Source organism: Rhagoletis pomonella, unplaced genomic scaffold, assembly GCF_013731165.1.
Source record: "Rhagoletis pomonella isolate Grant_MI unplaced genomic scaffold, Rhpom_1.0 Rhpom_scaffold_00002, whole genome shotgun sequence".
Taxonomy (NCBI): Eukaryota; Metazoa; Arthropoda; class Insecta; order Diptera; family Tephritidae; genus Rhagoletis; species Rhagoletis pomonella.
The window spans coordinates 100,937,371-100,957,145 of record NW_023458556.1 but is presented as its reverse complement, the minus strand read 5'-3'; the positions used below and the strand labels follow the sequence as shown (position 1 = coordinate 100,957,145).

Below are 19,775 nucleotides of genomic sequence, written 5' to 3'. Positions count from 1 at the left end.
CAACAATACTACGATCCCGCAGTTTTATTATAATCGTAACAGCCTTTCTAATTTTTCGCGTAAGACATGACTTCTCAGACCACTGTACCACGTCCTGTTTTCCCGATTCAACCTTATATCCCCATTTCAATCCGTATTCAGACCCCATCACAGTAAAGATACTTGATGACATTAGAATACTGTTCGACAAGAAACACCTGACAATACTATGCTTGCTGGAATTCTCTTAAGCCTTTGATTCAGTTAGCCATGAGCTACTGTGCTTTAAATTAAAAAACTACTTTGGGTTTGGAGTCAGCAGTAAAACTGATGCGTATATATCTGAAAGAGAGGTCTCAGCGTGTCAAGGTTGGATCTCAAATATCTGAACTAAGGCCTTTGTTCACTAGTGTCCCACAAGGGTCAATCTTAGGACCACTACTATTTAGTTTGTTCGCTAATGACATAATTCAGACTTCTATCCACGCCAACATGCACCCCTATGCGGACGATGTCCAGCTCAATATGTCAGGTCCTCTTGAGGACTCATTTAATTTGTGCACAAGCTTCAACAGAGAACTGATGTCTATAAGGTCCTGGGCACTATTAAATGGTCTTCATCTTAATTGTGACAAGTGTTTTTTTAATCTATTTGTAAGAAACGTCTTAACCCTGCAACTATTCCATCGTTACATATTGGTGGCAAGCCTATTAAATTTGTGTCAAAAGTAACTAACCTTGGGTTTATTATCAACACCGGCCTTACCTGCATTGACCAAGTGAATTCAACTGTAAGCAAAGTCTATAATACTTTAAGAAATTTACGAATGTCTGCTCCATTCACACCGATAGAAATCAGACGTAATCCAACTTATAATGCCAATTATCTGTTATTCTGAGGTAGTCTACAGCAGGTTATATTCCGAATCGGCTCACAACAAAAGAGATGTAGTATTTAACCAGATCACGCGTATGTGTTTGGGCTAGCAAAATATGGGCATATTTCCGCTTGGAAACGCACCTACTTGGCTGCAAAATTTCTGAATATCATAAAGCTTGAAACTGTATATTCCTTTTCGTCTCATGACAGATAAGGCACTCATATATCTGTATGAAAAATTAACGTTCCCCAAATCACCTCGAGTAAAGGACTTGACTGTTCCTGCCTACAATTCCCAGTAGTTTAAACAAAAGCAACTCGAAAAATGTGCTGAGATGGGCTCTCTATGCACTTGTATAGTTAAGTCTCCTCCATCTCACTTAATATACTACTTTCTCTGTTACTTATCAGATGTTACGTTTATTTAGTCTTAAGTAATTTTTGTATTTTTAGCTGTTCTATTTATATGTACGTATGTATTGTTATAAATATTATTATAAAGAATTGTACTAACTCTATGTAAAGAAGCGTATCACATATGAGTAGTCCACCTGCAAAGTGCGCTATGTAATTTTTTTAGATTTTTAGTTATTGGTGGGTAATGTACCGCTATTTAAAATAGTTTCATGTCCACTAACAATTCAGTGCAAAATCTTTCTATATTCTGAAAAAATAGCATCAAATATTAACTACTCTTGCAAAAGTCGCTATAACACTTATGTAAGTATTTATACACTTTCAAAATTCTCCATCTTCTGATGATCTTAGAAAACTGCAAAAAAACGTGGTACGAAACGTACCTTGTGGAAGACGTCTTAAAAAATCTTCATGGAAGAAAGAACGCGAAAAGCAAACAAAAGATAGCTATGTAAAAGTTACTGTTTCAAAACTCGCTATATGAAATTTTTATATATAAAACCGGCAAAAACTACAACACTGCGTTTTTGTTTTACAATGTTATTAGATATTAAAAAGATAGGCTGACTTCCAAAACGTATCAATACATTTTTTGGAAACTGTTATACTGCGGTATTCAAACTGTTTGTATATGCAGAGTTGCGACACATTGCAACCATATACATTGCATATTTTAAATACTCAATATAGCAATGAACAATTTTTCTGAATTTTCCATTTTTAAAACACGAATGGTAACCAATAACAAACGAAGCATCAACTTTGTTTCTGATGCGCTGATTGCGCTAGCGATGCGTTTCGATAAATTTTCGGATGCGTTTTGGAAAAGTATACATCGTCAACATTTGGTAGTTCGGCGTTATGGAACATCATACTTTGTACGTATGCAAAGCAATTCACTTTTTGGAAGTCAGCCATATCGTCACTGCGCCAACAAAAACAGTTATGTTTTTTTTAATAACTTTTCAGGAGAGCAAAAAAACTGATTCCTGGTGCCAATAGGCAATATTTGCAAGTGTGGTATTAAAAAAAATTATATTAAAAATATGCTGTTGATTTAGGGGAAAAAAAATTTGACCAATTACGACGTGATCAACATTTGCGCCGCTTTAAAGCACATAGCTGTTTTTATACACGATTTAAATTTGCTTTGTCGGTATGGAATCGTATGTAATTCGTACATAACACTGCCGTTAGGCCTAGATACAATGTATAGAAGTTGTGGACTCGATTACTTAACTGCCCGCTGCTCCTGTTATGTAATGAAAAATGGTCAGAAACGTTTTTATTGGATTTTTGTAATAAAAATTAATGCAAAGTGATGAGTGGACACATACTTTGTTTAAACCATGAAATTGCCAGAGATGCGAACTGTTTTTTCGGTTAGCGTATTAACTTGACCCAATGCACACTTTCAAAGTTTCGATAGGGGATATCCAATGAAAGCTTGTATATACAAGAAATAATTTCATATGTATACTCTAAATAATTGACAATATAAAGATGTGATGGCCTCGCCTGTCGCATACGACTTCTGTAATCCATTGGTGAATATATCGGTGGATTGAATACATTTTCTAATGTAGAGTGGACGGTGTCTACCTCCATACTTTTTACCTTTGTTAATTGTTGAATTCCAATTGCAAGCGATCAAAATAAATAGTAGGTTCTATGTAGTGTAAGTGGTATGTGCATACATATGTATGTATGTATTTAGTTGGTTTGTAATTATTTTATATATCGAAATCAAAGCACACTCATCTGCGATCAAAAACAGTTATAACCAAGTAAGCGTATAGCCGTTTTTCAGAGTTTTCTAGTACTGCGAGCACATAGCTGTTTTCTGATCAGTTCTAAACCAAAAGAGATATAAGAAAACGGCAAATGCAGAAATGTGGGCAATAGATAGTGTTAATAAAATATACAATAACAAAAAATTTACAAACTTTAATGTCAACCAGAGTTGCAATGCATAGCATTTTTATGCTATGGATTTTCGGTATTGCAAATTTGCCAAGCCATGACAAATGCAAATGCGTGTATTTTGTTTGTGTATTGCAAATAATTTACAATACAAATTTGCAATCACAATATAACCAGTAAACAACCTTCGGTGAATTTGGCGACTGCCTTCCTCGGGGATGAATATGCTAGGGATGAAATTATTGGTACACACGCCTTCCAAGCACGCAGGGTTGCTTTTAAGAAACAAAAAATAATTAACTCCAAATAGTTCCAAAAAGTATAGTGTAAAACGAAATTTATTGAATAATTCCACATAAAATGGTATATATAAATGACTCATTTGCTAAACGATTTAAATAAAACGCATTTCACAACCTTTTTTGTGCAAACGGCATTTGCGAATTGATAGAAAAGTACTACGGATTGTAAAGTTTTGTTAACTATGAGGTGAATGAACATTTTCAACCCGGCCTGACGGTTTTGAAGAATTTTTTTGTTCTAATTTTATTACTAAGGCGTCTAATAACTGCATGGCTTTTAGTTCTAGAAAAATAAAAGTCAGTAAAGACAAGTCTTTTTTGTATAATTTCTGATTTTAATTTCTCAACTTCTTTTGCACCACTCAAAACTTGCAACTGTCAAAAATTTCCAGCAGTAAAAAGTTACGAATTGGCGCAACAGAAATGTAAAATTTTCAACATGGAACTTTTCTACTAATTGACATGAAATTACTATCTCAACGCTCGGAGCGCTGCCACTGAGGGCCTTTGCCAACTGATAAAAAATGAGAAAATTTGGAAAGACCAAACAAAAATTTTGAGATTTCTCGTTGTGAATACGAATGCCATAGTTTTTACCTAGCTCGTGGGACTACGCAAAATTTTGACAGCTTGTAAATATGTATACACATAAAGTTGTTGGCGGTAATAAAGTCAAAATCAAAATGGAGAATAGAACTAAAAGCGTACGTTAGTTGCCAGTTATAAAATAAATCCAATTTATTTGCGAATATTTGTTTATTCTATTTATTGAAAGGCAGCCACGCGGAAAAGCTTGTGTTAATTATATTGATAACAGAACCTGGCGACTCGCACGTTGTCTAAATTCTCAAGTAACATAAAATCCTCAAAAGAATACATTGCTTGTATTACCATCAATACGCCATGTATAAATTTTAACAACACGCAAAAATAGAGCTTTCGGACGAGCGTTTGTTTGGTTTTTCAACACCATTTATAAGTTTCTTTTAATAAAATCCCGATTTGTCAAAGGCTTAAATTTATTTATCTAATAATAATGCAGCACACAACCCTGAAATCTTAGAAAAAGTCTGAGGAAGGCCATTAAATAGCAGCACCTCAGGAGTGAATATAACTACAAAAACAACGACTACTACAACAACAACCCAAATAGGTTGGTTACTGTCTATACTGTGTTTGCAATGCAATGATGCTAGGCCATTTGCACCGGATCGCGAATAGCCCTAATTATTTTTACTTACATTGATTTAACTTTAAAAATCTTAACCACCTCCAAGCGGCCTAGAACCTGCGATCTCAGAACCATAACCAGTAGTCTTCACGTGACGCCACAGAAGGCATTTGTAAGAAAAGCAATTCATCGTGTTTTATTTTTGGCTTTGGCAATTCAAAGGCAGATGTCGGTGCATGCTTAAGTTCTTCGAAATTGTCGAACTTTTAGGCACGTACTATTTATTGAACTAATATTTTTTTTCTAACTGGTTTGGCTTTTCACCGCAGTCATTGCTGCCGCCGAATGGGAGGAGCTAAAAGCGATGGACATCACCGACTCTGAGGATGGTGCAGATCGTACAAATTAATTTGCATCATTCCAAGACAGCCTCGGCTGCCCTTCTTCTTCGCCTGATTCTAGTCCAAGAGACGTGGATCGCAAGAAACAAGGTTTGAGGACTGAACTCTGATGCCTACCAGGTGGTAACAGCTCCAGTAGAAGGTAGGACCTGAGCTTGCATTCTAATTAAAAAAGTATATTCTTACTTTTTACTCTCCAAATACAGCGACGAGGACACTGTCTGCATCAGCGTCCAACTGAAGGACAGCGTGAGCTGGCTGGCAACAACCTACATGGCCCACGACAGCCACGTTTTTCCACCCTATAGGCATTGAGTCAAACCCTGAACCGGAAACCTATACCAGCTGCGTTTGCCGGAGACGATTACACCACAACTCCACTTCCGTTAGGTGGAATGCATGTAATGGGTGGAGCCACCTCCGAGTTTGCTCACGCCTTACGACTCACAGGCAGTGGACCACCGCATTCGTGGACCCTTGCTGCTCAAATCGAGCTGACTTCACGGCACACCAGAGCCCGCCTGAGCACCTCGACACACATATAACCGCAACACAACACAATACAATAGACAACACCACAGACACAACAGATTACACCATCGACACAACCGCACCACCACCCACACGCCGCCGCCAACAACTCCCAAATCCTCCGACAATCTCCACGGTGTGTCAGTCCAGGATTTTCCGTAACGTGACATCAGCCAAGTTCTTTTTCATTCGGCGGGGTTTTAACGTGGCGGAACCCAAACCCAGCGCACGCGAAGTTTTACGCCTTCTCACTTTAGCTCGCTCCCAAACGGGTGTTTGGTTGCTACCCAGAGGTTACGTGGATATAAAAGCAAAGCGAATGGGTCTGGTGGTAAACGAGGACAAAACGAAGTATCTCCTGTCATCACACAAACAGTCAGAGCATACGCGTCTTGGCACCCACGTCACTGTTGACAGTGACAAGTTTGAAAAAGTAGACGACTTCGTTTATATGGGAACAAGCATTAACACCAATAATAATGTCAGCCTTGAAATCCAACGGAGAATCACTCTTGCCAAAAAGTGCTACTTTGGACTGAGTAGGCAATTGATAAGTAAAGTCCTCTCTCGTCGTACAAAGATCACACTCTATAAGTCACTCATCATGCATGTGCTGGTGTATGGCGCGGAGGCATGGAGGCATGGACAATGAAAACATCTGATGAAGCGGCTCTTGGAGTTTACGAGAGAAAGATTGTGCGGAAGATTTTCGAACCTTTACGCGTTGGCGATGGCGAATACCACGGAAGATTTAACGATGACCTGTATGAGCTTTACAATGATATAGACATAGTGCAACGAATTAAAATTCAGCGGCTCCGCGGGCTTGGCCATGTCGTTCGAATGGACAGAAAGCGTTTGTCTGAAAGTATTCAACGCGGGCCACGATGTTGGTAACAGAGGAAGAGGAAGGCCTCCTCTGCGTTGAAAAGACCAGGTGGAGAAGGACTTAGCTTCACTTGGCATTTCCAATTGGCGTCAGTTAGCACAGAAGAGAAATGACTGGCGTGCTGTTTTGGACTCGGCCAAAATCGCCTAGGCGGTTACAGCGTCAATAAAGAAGAGGAGAAGAAGAGAAAACATCAGTCAAGTGCAACACTTGCCATGGCTGGTGTCACTTTAGGGCAAGCTCAAGACTGCGCACCACGCGAGATTGGACGAGGGATTATGAGAGTCCATGCTATGCCGCTCTGTCGAAAGTACCAATTGTGACGCCACTCACTACCACCACAGGGCAACAGCTTTGCAGCAGCACGCACAGTATGTGCCGGATCGGCAACACACCTGATTAACACCACATATTCCAATAAGTCTCCCTAGGCACACAAAGATTTTACAGTTTAACTGTAACGGACTTTAGAGCAAGATCGAAAAGATACCAGTCTTTATGGGTCGGCACGGAAGCTGCATGGCAATTCAACATAAACAGTATATCAGACCATCTGTCCAACCAAAGTCATGTCGATTGATAAACCAGCCGACTTAGCTTCCGCGGATTACCGCACCTATGTCAACTTTTCTAAAGCTGACTCGAAAGGCTTCGCCGATGTTACTGAAATCGCCTTGACTGCACTACCCACATCAAACGACGTTCACGTAAACGAACGTAAATTACGCAGGGTTGTCACTGCTGCTGCAGCCCGCTTCGTTCCAGCGGGATGCATTTCAGACCCCCTCCGAATTTTTCTGCTGAAGCGGCTCTCCTGGCGGATGAGCGTGACAAGCTTAATTAGGCCGATCCCGGAATTCACCTTATCAGGATCTTAACTCGGAGATTCGGCAACTTGTGAACGTACATAAGCGGAAGAAATGGGAAGAGCATCTGAAGACCTGCAGCTTCGCCTCTGGTGTAAGCTTTGGTCAACCGTGAGGTCAATGTCCAACCCCACGAAGCGTGACGACAGAGTTGAAATAAATTTTGGAGACCCCGAGACCACGCGCGGGCTATTTTAGCCGACAGTTCATACTGCATCCTCCGGTCGGTAAAGCCAAAAGTCGAGTGACCAGAAGACTGCACAAACTGCCAACACCTAGTGTGCCTCTCTTTTTCACCAGCGGTGAGGTAAGGGTATCCATCGGGAAGGCGAAAGCCTCCAAAGCCATTGGACCCGACGGAATATGCATGTTGATGCTGAAAAATTTGGGTCCCACCGGAGTAGCATACCCAACGGAGGTCCTCAACCTGTCTATGGCCACTCTCGTCATTCCAGACATCTGGAAAATGGGGAGAGTGGTCCCACTGCTCAAACCGGGGAAACCAGCCAACAAAGTAGAGTCTTATTGCCCGATAACCCTCCTTTCCCCGGTAGCGAAGACACTCGAGGCTCTGCTGCTCCCGTATTTTACGAACCACCTGACCCCAGCGAAGCATCAGCATGGGTTCCGTAAACTGCGTAGCACAACAACAGCGCTTAACGCCATAAACACTCAGATAACTCGTGACCTTAACCGAAACCGCCCCTGTGAGAGAACTATTCAAGTAGCGTTGGACCTGTCCAAGGCGTTCGACACTGTCATTCAACGCTACTAGAAGATATAGAGGCCTCCTCACTCCCACAGGGACTCAAACGGTGGTCGGCGAATTACCTGAGCGCTCGACACTCGTCAGTAATTTTCAGAGACAAAACTAGGAAGCCACGTAAAATTAAACAGGGGGTATGTGATGACTGTATTAGCCTAGCGTTGGCAACCCTATGCATGTATGTATGTGTACGATTGCGACTGTCATCTCTAGGCGGGCATTACTAATAAAGATCTGGACTGGTAAGCATCAGGGAACAAAGACGTTTTTATTGAACCTACAACGCAACATGGCGCAGCCGGTAGTTTAATTTCAACTACCCCTTTTGAGTATCGCTGGTTCGGAAATTAATATAGACGCTTGACAAAAAATAGTTCAACGGCATGTATTGAAACCCAGCAGGGCTAAGCAAAAAACGCAAAGCGAGTTCCAAAAATCTGCTCGAACACGTGTTTGGTGAAAAGTCGCAAACAAATAAACGTTGGCACGTAGATTTACTGCTCCGACGAAGATCAAAGAGAAGAAAAACCCTGAAATAATGGAAACTTCGATGAAGACACCACCACCGTTGACATTCGACGGCAACACAAAGGAAAAATGGAAGAAGTGGAAACAGAAGTTCGACCTTTACATGAAAGCCACGGGGCTGGACAAGAAAGAGGAAGACCGCAAGGTAGCTGTGTTTCTGCACGTAATTGGGGACGAGGCACTCGAAAAATATAACACCTTTGGACTAAGTGAGGCGGATGACAAGAAACTCAATGCAGTGATAAAAGCATTTGAGGATTTCTGCTCCCCGAAAGCAAACGAGACAGTGGAGAGACACGTGTTTTTCACGCGCGCGCAACAAAGCGGTGAAAATTTTACGAATTACTTAACAGACCTAAAAACGCTAAGTGCCACATGTGGTTTTGGTAACCTCAAATACAGCCTAATAAAAGACAGAGTAGTCTGTGGAATTCGCGACTCCGAACTGAGGAACCGTTTACTGCGAGAAGAGAACCTAGATCTGGATAAATGCATACAGATATGCAGAGCAGTAGAACTGGCAGATATGCAAATGAAGACGATTGGTGAAGATTCGAAAATACACGTGATAAAGAGAAAAGTCGAGAACCACGTGGCGACCGGAAGTTCGCGGAAGCAGACCGGGGGCGGCGAAAACAGCAAGACGTATAGCGGCAACAACAAGGCAAGTGGTGGCGCTGGCAGGAGGTCGCCATCTTCGTCCAACCAGCAGCGGGTTTGCCAGAAATGCGGACGACATCATGGACTTCGCCAATGCCCAGCGTTTGGTAAAGTATGTAATAATTGTAAACGAAAAAATCACTTTGCGAGAATGTGCAAAATTAAAATAAAGTCAGAGACTCGCGATGAAAAAGTAGATTCGTTGTATGTCGGTAGCGTGGAGAGCTCTAGTAACGAATTAGATTGGACTGAACAGATTACAGTAAATAATTTTTGCAAAATTGAGGTAAAGCTAGACTCAGGTGCTAGATGTAACGTCATGCCAATACGTAAATTAATAAGTACTAAACTAAAAAGTACCAAGATTGTTAAAACGAATGTAAAATTAACTGCATATGGTGGCCAGAGTATAAGTGTTATTGGCAAATATAGTTTAAATTGTAAATTTTCAAATAGAGAAAGGGCAGATTTATAGTTTATTGTAACCGAAAATACTGATAACCAGCCGGTGATAATAGGTTTACCTAGTCTAATAGAACTCAACATTGTGCAAAGAGGTCACAACATAAAGGTAGATGATAATGGTTCGTCGATAGACAAAATATTAAATAAACATAAAAAGTATTTGAAGGCATGGGTTGTATCACTAATTTCAAATATGACATTCAATTAAAAACCGATGCGAAACCTAACATTGCAGCCTGCAGGAAAATACCAATTGCACTAAATGACTTAGTGAAGGAAGAATTGTACAAGATGGAAAAAGATGGCATAATAAAAAAAGTTACTGAGCCAACTGAATGGGTTCACCCTATAGTAATCAGCAAAAAAAAGAATGGTCAGATCAGAATTTGTATAGATTCAACTGAGCTTAACAAATCTATCAAAAGACAGCATAGAAAAATACCTATCTTTGATGAATTGAGTTCTAGCATAGCAGGAAGCAAAATTTTTAGCGTGCTTGATGCAAACAAAGCATTTCACCAAGTCAGGTTAACAGAAAAAAGTAGTTACATGATGACAATTATCACCCCATTTGGCAGATATAGATACTTAAGAATGCCGTTTGGCATTAATTCTGCCACTGAAGTATTTCAGGAGTGCTTCGAGGAAATCTTTGGTGATATAGAGGGCGTTGACATTTACATTGATGATGTTAGGATCAGAGGCAAAGACCATGAAGAACATGATGCTAGACTAGAAAAAGTTATAGAAAGAGCTGAAAATAGGAATGTAAAATTTAAACTAGATAAATGCAAAATGAGTAGCAAAGAGGTTAGGTACATGGGTCATATTTTCACTGACCAAGGCATACAAATTGACATAGACAGGGTGAAGTCAATTGTTGATATGAAATCCCCCAAAAATAAAAATGAGCTTGAAACTTTTCTTGGTATGATAACATACGTATCAAGGTTTATTCCTAGTTTAGCGACTAAAAATGCTGTGTTAAGAGAATTAACAAAGAAGAATGTGCAGTGGAATTGGGATGAGAACGCGAACCAAGCCTTTGTAGAATTAAAAAATTTACTATACATAGCGTTTGGCTGCATAAAATTTGATCAACAGATATACGGCAAGGATATTTTAGTTGGGACAGATCACAAGCCACTAGAGGCAATATTTAAAAAGTGTATAAATGACTGTCCGGCAAGATTACAAAGCATACGGCTCAGACTACAAAGATACAACATCACAGTTAAATACAAGCCTGGTAAAGAGTTGTTCTTAGCAGATGCGTTATCCAGAGCCTACTGTATCCACGAAAAATTGGATCTAGAAAAAGAAATTGAAACACAAGTTTGCTTAGTTATGGAATCCTTTCCCATATCACTAGATAAAAAAGATCAGTTTGTTAAAGAAACAGAGTCGGACGGTGAAATGCAAATGTTAATGGAAAACATAAGGCTAGGTTGGCCCACTAATAAGAGGCAGGTTCACAGCATTGTAAAACCATATTATAACTACTCAAATGAATTAAGTATTATAGATGGCATAATATTCAAAGGTAGCTGTTTGGTCACAGTTGAGAACACCTGTTTAACATATTTGACATGTCATAAGTATTGAAGAGCTACTCATTTGTGTATTCTCAGAGTTTGTACTCTTATTCCGTATACATACATCATTTTTCGTTAAGTTGAGCATTGTATGTACATAGCACATTCATATTCATATAGAAGTAAGCACACTCGCTGTAAGGCGGAGAAAGGGCATTTATTGTAACTAAAACAAATTGAATAAACACACTCGTTTTGGAAGTCAATCAGAGCGCATCGTTTGCCTTTTATTTAAAGTTTGCAACTAGCATTTTGGTAAATATTTTTAATATATTTTGCGGTTGTGAAAATCCTCACAATCCTACATTTTGGCGCCCAACGAGGGGCACGATTCTTAAATAAAATAATCGAGCATCCCCATCATTTTCGTCATCGCTGGAGGCTCGCATTGGTGGACTCCATCGTGGTCATTTCCAACATCGGAACACGCAAATTGCAATATCCAAGGTCAGATAAGAGTCATTGGGACCAAGTGTACACCATTCCACCCGAAACTAAAAAGAAACGGGGAAACAGTTATACTTTGCACTCACTTCGGCTTTGCAGTTTTGGGTAATTCTGCTAAGCACACACGGCTTGCGCACACTTTGCGTCGCCACCGCTGCTACTACTTGGGGGAGTCGCTGTTGCTGCCGCCGTCGCTGCCACTACTTAGCTGATACGCTGACGCGCGCTCGCACTTCATTTGCGCACTTTGCTGTGCTGCTCTCGTTAGCCCGCTGCTGCTATTTCGCTTATTCGTCGCCTGTGTTAGATCTACGTGTACGCACACTTTGCTTTGCTGCAGCTGCTACTTAGCAGATTCGCTGGCGCTCGCTCGCAATTCGTTTACACAGTTTAATTCGTAGGCGCTATTTGGTTGCCCTACGTCTACGCACATCGTTTCTTCGCTGCGGCTAATGCATTAAGGGGCTGCTGCTACTTATCTAATAGCTGTCGCCCACTAATAGTGTCACTTTCGCATTCGCTATTTTGCGCGGCCTGACTACTCGGCACTGCCCAACGTACGCCAAAGGAGGTTTGCCGGCTGTCGCTGCGGTCATTGTTGCGTCGCATCAAATAGAACACATCGCAGCGTAACTACACTACCTGCTTATATTCCATCGACTGCTCAGCTCATCGCACAACCCAACGTGCAGATTGTTGCGCACACAACATCGAATCATTTGGACTTGGTGTACAGCGAGTACTTGCACCGCTCTATCTGCATCACAATTTGCGCCGATTGCTGCTGATTGCCGCCACCTTTATACGCTGCGTTAAATTTGTTGAAAACGTTCATCATTGATACGACTGACTTTATTGTTTCACCAACCATTGTATAGTAAGTCATTTAATTTTAAGCTTATTCCACCATGTCTCTGGAAAAATTGAAACAATCTCGAGCTAGTACTAAAAAAAATATAACACGTATTAAGAATATTGTCAACGATAGTTTGAAACCAGGGGGACAGGCGCTGTCGCCAGCGGAGTACAAGTGTCGACTTGGGATTCTCGAATCCTACTTTAAGCAAATACTGTCGATACAATCAGAAATTGAAGAATTAGATCCAGAAGACAACGCCCGCGGGGATTTAGAAGATCTCTATGTAACGACGAAATTGAGTATTCAGACGCAATTGGGGGAGGACCATAACGCAACACTTTTAGATTCCACTTGCATAGTGCAAGCGAGCTCAAAATTGCCGCAGTTGAAATTACCCTCTTTTTCTGGAAAGTATTCCGAATACAGGAATTTCATCACGTCGTTCAAGCAAATTATTGATCGCGAACTAAGTCTTTCCAACATTGAGAAATTCAACCACTTGCGCAATTGCTTACATGGCCAAGCTTTGGAAGCAGTTAATGCGTTTCAAGTCACGAATGAAAATTATTCTAAAGCGTTGGAAAGACTTAGAGCTCGTTTCGACAATCCAACACTAATTTTTTTGGAAAACATCTCGTCGTTGTTCGAGCTTCCTTCGGTTTCAAAATCCAATTGTGTTGAATTACGAAGTCTCATTGACAACGCCTCTGCAATTTTCGGTTCTTTACGTTCCTTGGGTACCGAAGGTGAAATTGCCCAAGCCATGCTAATATATTTGGTTATACATAAGGCTGACGATGACACAAAAAAGAAATGGAAACAATCATTGGACTTTAAAAGGTTACCTTCTTGGGAAAACTGCACCGATGTTCTGGAAAGACATTGCCAATACCTCGAGTCACTTACTGGCAATAGCGCTTCCGCTCCGCTAACTCCGACAAATAGTAAGGGCTCGAGAGGACACAAACAACAGAAGAGTCATACATTTGCGCTTTCTAATTCGCCATGCGCGGTCTGTTCAAGCGGGAGCCATAAGATTTTTAATTGTGATCGCTTCAAATCTTTGACCGTCATACAGCGCTTTGAGCAAGTAAAACGAATAGGGCTCTGTATTAATTGTCTCACTAGAGGCCATCAGTTGTCAAGTTGTCCATCATTGCAAAGGTGCAAAATTTGTTCGCGACAACATCACAGCCTACTTCACCGTGCTACATCGAGTTCGCCAGAATCTTCCAACTCTTTGAATCAGTCACCTCAACCGCTATCAACACCAGGTTTGTCTGCGACCTCAAGTCGTGCTACCACTCACACTCACTTAAAACACTCTTCGTTCGATCAAGTAATTCTGGCTACTGCCATTGTCCTAGTTCGTGACGCTTCAGGCATCTATAGACAGGGCAGAGCATTGCTGGACTCTTGTTCACAAGCTAATTTCATTACCGACGAATTTTCCCAAAGGCTTTTGCTACCCAGAAGCAAACACAATATTGAAATCTGCAGTATTGGGCAGACATCAACCAACATCAAGTACAAAACTACTACATGTATCAAATCCCGAACAACCGGTGTCGAATTGCCTCTAGCATTTTGCGTGACATCAAACATTGCTTACGAATCGGGATTGGAGATCGATATTTCAGCTTGGAATATACCATCAAATATAGAACTTGCTGATGAACAGTTTTATAAGTCCACACGAATTGATCTTCTTCTAGGCACCGAAACCTTTTTCAGTTTATTATCGGTCGGCCAGATTAAGCTTGGCGATAATTTACCAGTTTTGCAAAAGACGTTGTTGGGATGGGTTGTCTCAGGTCGCTACCAGTCAAATAGCAACAACATTAGATCATTATGTATGGTAGCTTGTAATGATGAACTAGATAAAAAACTGGAACAACTCTGGAGGCTCGAGGAAGTCACGTCCGTTGGAGACATGTGGACTCGTGAGGAACACAGTTGTGAACGCCTGTACACGAACACGGTTTCACGAAGCCAGACCGGAAGAATAATTGTCAAACTTCCATTTAAAGATGACCCCTGTTGCTTGGGTGCTTCGTATACGACTGCTCTGCGTCGTTTTATGTCACAAGAGCGCCGCTTGTGGCAGTCTCCAGAACTCGGAAAACAGTACGCTGCCTTTATGGAGGAATACGAAAACTTGGGACATATGAGTATTGTTGAGGAGCCAAATCTTAATGAACCTCACTACTTTATACCACATCACTGCGTCTTAAAGCCATCAAGCACTTCGACGAAATTGAGGGTTGTCTTTGACGCGTCCTGCCGCACCACTTCGCAAAGATCACTCAACGATATACAAATGATCGGGCCAACACTACAAAGAGAGTTAGTAATGCTCCTTTTAAGTTTTCGACTACATCGTTTCGCATTAACCGCTGACATTGTAAAAATGTACAGACAGGTGATCATAAGCCCAGAACATCGCAAGTTCCAATATATTCTTTGGAGAAAATCGTCTACAGATAAGATTAGTACGTACCAATTAAATACGGTTACTTATGGAATGGCCGCCGCACCATACCTCGCAATACGAAGCCTATTCTATTTAGCTGATCAGTACGCATCACAATTCAAAATAGGGTCAAACGTCATCAAATCATCGTTTTATGTAGACGATCTTTTATGTGGTGCCGATTCAGTCGCTGAACTTTTTCGAATCAAACATGAGGTAAGCGAATTGCTGAAATTGGGTGGGTTTGAGCTTGCGAAGTGGCACTCAAACCATCCGGAGCTCAAAGTTGTAGGAACTGTGAAGGATTTGAAACTGGACGATTCCATCACAAGCACACTCGGTATTAAATGGAATCAGAATTGTGACTCTTTCCTTTTCACATTTGAACCGAAGCAGCGTAGCAATAGCCGAATCACAAAGCGATATATTTTATCTATTGCATCTACCCTTTTCGATCCTCTTGGTCTTCTAGCTCCGGTGAGTATCACTGCAAAACTCATCATTCAGGAACTATGGCTGCTCAAACTCGAATGGGACGAGTCTGTCAGTCAAAGCATTCATATGGCTTGGTCCAAGTTTCTCAACGACATGTCGAATCTTAATTTAATCAAAGTTCCAAGATACTGTTTAGGAAGAAACATTCAATCGCTTCAGCTTCACGGATTCTGCGACTCGTCAATTCGTGCGTATGGCTGCGCAATTTATACGCGCGTAGTAGACAGTAAAGACAACATATTCGTACATCTTCTTATAGCTAAGTCGAGAGTCGCGCCTATTAAAAAACACACGTTGCCGAAGTTAGAGCTCTGTGGCGCTTTGCTGCTTGCACGACTTTTTTCAAAAATTAAACCAATTTTTTCTAATCACAAACTTGACACGTATCTATGGACAGATTCGGAGATAGTTCTGCATTGGCTTAAAATGCACTCCGCTACGCTTTCTACGTTCGTCGGAAATAGAGTGTCCGAAATTCAGGATCTAACTGCTGACGTAAATTGGAGACACGTCCCGACTCAAAGTAATCCAGCCGATATTGTTTCAAGAGGCAGCACTATAGAAGAACTCTTGAAATCGAATTGGTTCACTGGTCCGTCGTTCTTGTATGATAATGCACACAAATGGCCTGATAACAACTGCAATAACGTTGACATGGAAGTCGTAGAAAGGGAGAAACGCAAGGCAGTGTTCACTATAATATTAGCGTCGAATTACATTCTGGAAACTATTGACAACATTAGTTCATATATTCGTAGTATTCGATTAGTTGCTCAATTATTCCGTTTTTATAGCAAGCTGCAAAGAAACGTAACCGAGAACTGCCAGGACGGACCACTTTCATCGCAGGAGATGCATCACGCCTTGCTGTGTATTGTATGGAATATACAACAGCAGTACTTCGCTGAGGAACTCCGCCTGCTGAGAAAAGAGGCGATGGCAAGTGGAACATTGCGGTATCTTAACCCGTTCATCGAATCCGTTGAAGGATTCGAACTACTAAAAGTTGGCGGGCGCTTAGAGTTAGCGGATCTTCCTGATGCTCAAAAGCACCCAATTTTGCTGCCAGCAAAATGTCAATTCGTCGCTCGCTACGTTCATCATTTGCATGTCAGCAACTACCACGCAGGACCTAAGGCGTTAATAGGTTTAATTCGTCTTAAATTTTGGATAGTGAACGCGCGTGAAGTATCTAGACGCGTCGTCAAAAACTGCATCCACTGCGTCAGGTATAGACCAAAGTTGCTACAACAACTAATGGGAAACCTGCCGGTTGAGCGTTTGACACCGTCTCGGCCATTCGCACGCTGCGGCGTCGATTTTTGCGGTCCTGTCAATATATATCTCCGCATCAGAGGAAAGGCGCCCCATAAGGCTTACATAGCCATTTTCGTGTGTTTGGCATCAAAGGCGGTACACATTGAGGTCGACCTCTCCACGGATGCCTTTCTAGCGTCACTGAAACGCATGATCGGACGACGGGGCTTACCCTCCGATATCTTTTGCGACAACGCTACCAATTTTGTTGGCGCGTGCAATAAACTCAAAGATTTGAAAGCGTTTCTGTTTAAACAGGAGCATCAAGAATCCATCATTAAATATTGTGCCAACGAGTTTATTAATTTTAAATTTATTCCCCCTAGAGCACCTCACTTTGGCGGGATATGGGAAGCTGCTGTCAAATCAGCCAAGGGTCACCTTAATCGTAGCCTCTGGGATACAAGAATGACGTTTGAGGAATTGTCTACAAGCATGGTCGAAATAGAAGCAATTTTAAACTCTCGCCCGATAGCACCGCTTTCGAATGACCCCAGCGATTACGAAGCATTAACACCAGGCCACTTCATAATTGGGAGCGCCCTTAAGGCCCTTCCAGAGCGCACAGTCTCAGCTAACATCGATCACCATGAACGATGGACTCGAATTAGCAGCGTCAAGCAAGCATTTTGGTCGCGGTGGTCGCGCGACTATATAAATGAACTACAGATGAGAAACAAATGGTCAACTGAGCGTCCAAACGTAGCGAATGATACCATGGTCATAATACATGAAGATAACGTTCCCCCGATGCGCTGGCAATTAGGCAGAGTGGTTAACTGCATTGCTGGTAGTGATAGGCGCATAAGAGTAGTAGACGTCCGCACAGCGAAAGGAATCATCAGGCGACCCATTCATAAACTCGCAATACTGCCTGCTTGAAAGTCCTTTCAATGGGACCGGGATGTTTGGTCACAGTTGAGAACACCTGTTTAACATATTTGACATGTCATAAGTATTGAAGAGCTACTCATTTGTGTATTCTCAGAGTTTGTACTCTTATTCCGTATACATACATCATTTTTCGTTAAGTTGAGCATTGTATGTACATAGCACATTCATATTCATATAGAAGTAAGCACACTCGCTGTAAGGCGGAGAAAGGGCATTTATTGTAACTAAAACAAATTGAATAAACACACTCGTTTTGGAAGTCAATCAGAGCGCATCGTTTGCCTTTTATTTAAAGTTTGCAACTAGCATTTTGGTAAATATTTTTAATATATTTTGCGGTTGTGAAAATCCTCACAATCCTTCAGTAGCAGAATAGTAGTCCCTAAAAATCTAAGAAAAGAAATGTTAAAATTAATACATTTTAATCATCTTGGAAAAGAAAAATGTAAAAATCGAGCTCGAGAAATTTTGTTTTGGCCTTTCATGAGCAACGAAATCGAAGACATGGTAGATAATTGCGCAATTTGCATTAAATATAGAAAAGCTAACGTTAAAGAGACTCTAATAAATAGGGAGGTCCCGGATGGACCATGGCAAACGTTAGGTGTAGACTTATTTTACTATCATGGTTCAGAATTTCTGCTAATAGTGGATTATTTCAGCAAGTATGTAGAAGTTGCTAAATTGCGAGACATGTTTGCCAAAGATTGGAACTTCACCTGGAAAACGTCCAGTGCAAAGTATTCTCAATCGAACGGAATGGTTGAAAGGCACATAGGCACCATCAAAAGAATGTTTAACAAACTGGATGACGAGGTAAAGATCCAAATCTGGAAATGTTAGAATACAGAAATACACCGATAGGCGAGGGATTAAAGTCTCCCAATGAAATCATGTTCGGTAGGAAAATCAGAGGAATTTTACCTAATAAAATAAATTATGAAAGAGAAAGAGAGAATAGAGAGTTGAAAGAGAAATTAATTAGTAAACAACTTAGGCAAAAATACTATTATTATAGAAGTGCCCACAATTTAAGACCTTTGAATATAAATGATAAAGTTTACGTAAGGAAAGACTTGAATAAACCGTTAGTTCCTGCTAGAATAACTAAGATCTGCGACAGACCTAGATCGTATGAGGTGGAGTTGTCTAGTGGAAATAAGATAGAGAGAAATCGAAGACACTTGTATGGTCCGACTTATGATGACAATCGGAAAAACGATGAACTATATGAGGGTCAAAATACCAATGTAAATGATTTTAATAGCGAAAGGTCCCAATTTAAAGCAAGCGATCCTCCAGATAGAAAGAAATTCTTTGTACTAGAACTTTTTCAATAGAAGCAACTCACGTATAGTGGACAATCAAAATACAAAGCACTATGATAACAAACTTAGAAACAAGACATTACAGAACATTTTAATGAGCTTTATATCACATTTAAGTAAAAATAAGCCTATATTTTCCCAGCTGGCAAAGAAATGAAAATGTGTATTTTTTGTTTTTTACACAAAGGCTTGCCAATTATATATATAAGTCAAAATTATAGAAGGCATGTATACTTCTCCCTTTCATTTTTTCAAACAGTTTATGCTTCTTTATGGCTTTTAAAAAATGCAGGGATACCGCACTTATTTCGGTACAATATGATCGTAATGTATTTTCAATTCGAAATCAAAGAAAAACATCCCACGAAAATGTTTGCGATTTTAGAACAATTAGTGTATATTTGCAAACTACTGCAAACAATGGAGTGTCATATCTTAAAAGGTTCAGAGAATTAACGAAACAAAGAAACATTTTATGGTCTTTTATTTCCTTCACACCGCATTGCTATTTTTTCTAACTTTTCCTTTAGTTTAGCGCTGTAACCTATTAAGTTATATCTTTTAATTTATACATGTGAACTGTTTTCAA

The 19,775-nt window shown here is 40.6% G+C and overlaps 1 protein-coding gene across 1 annotated transcript in view; it reads left to right on the top strand.

Annotated features, from left to right (window-relative positions):
• Nucleotides 1–12,728: 12,728 nt before the first annotated feature.
• The window catches only part of LOC118756475, a 30,374-nt gene continuing 23,327 nt past the window's right edge, over nucleotides 12,729–19,775 (top strand). The window contains exon 1 of the mRNA XM_036491240.1: nucleotides 12,729–15,629. Within this exon, the coding sequence (XP_036347133.1) occupies nucleotides 12,729–15,629 (2,901 nt within the window). The remainder of the gene's footprint in view (nucleotides 15,630–19,775) is intronic.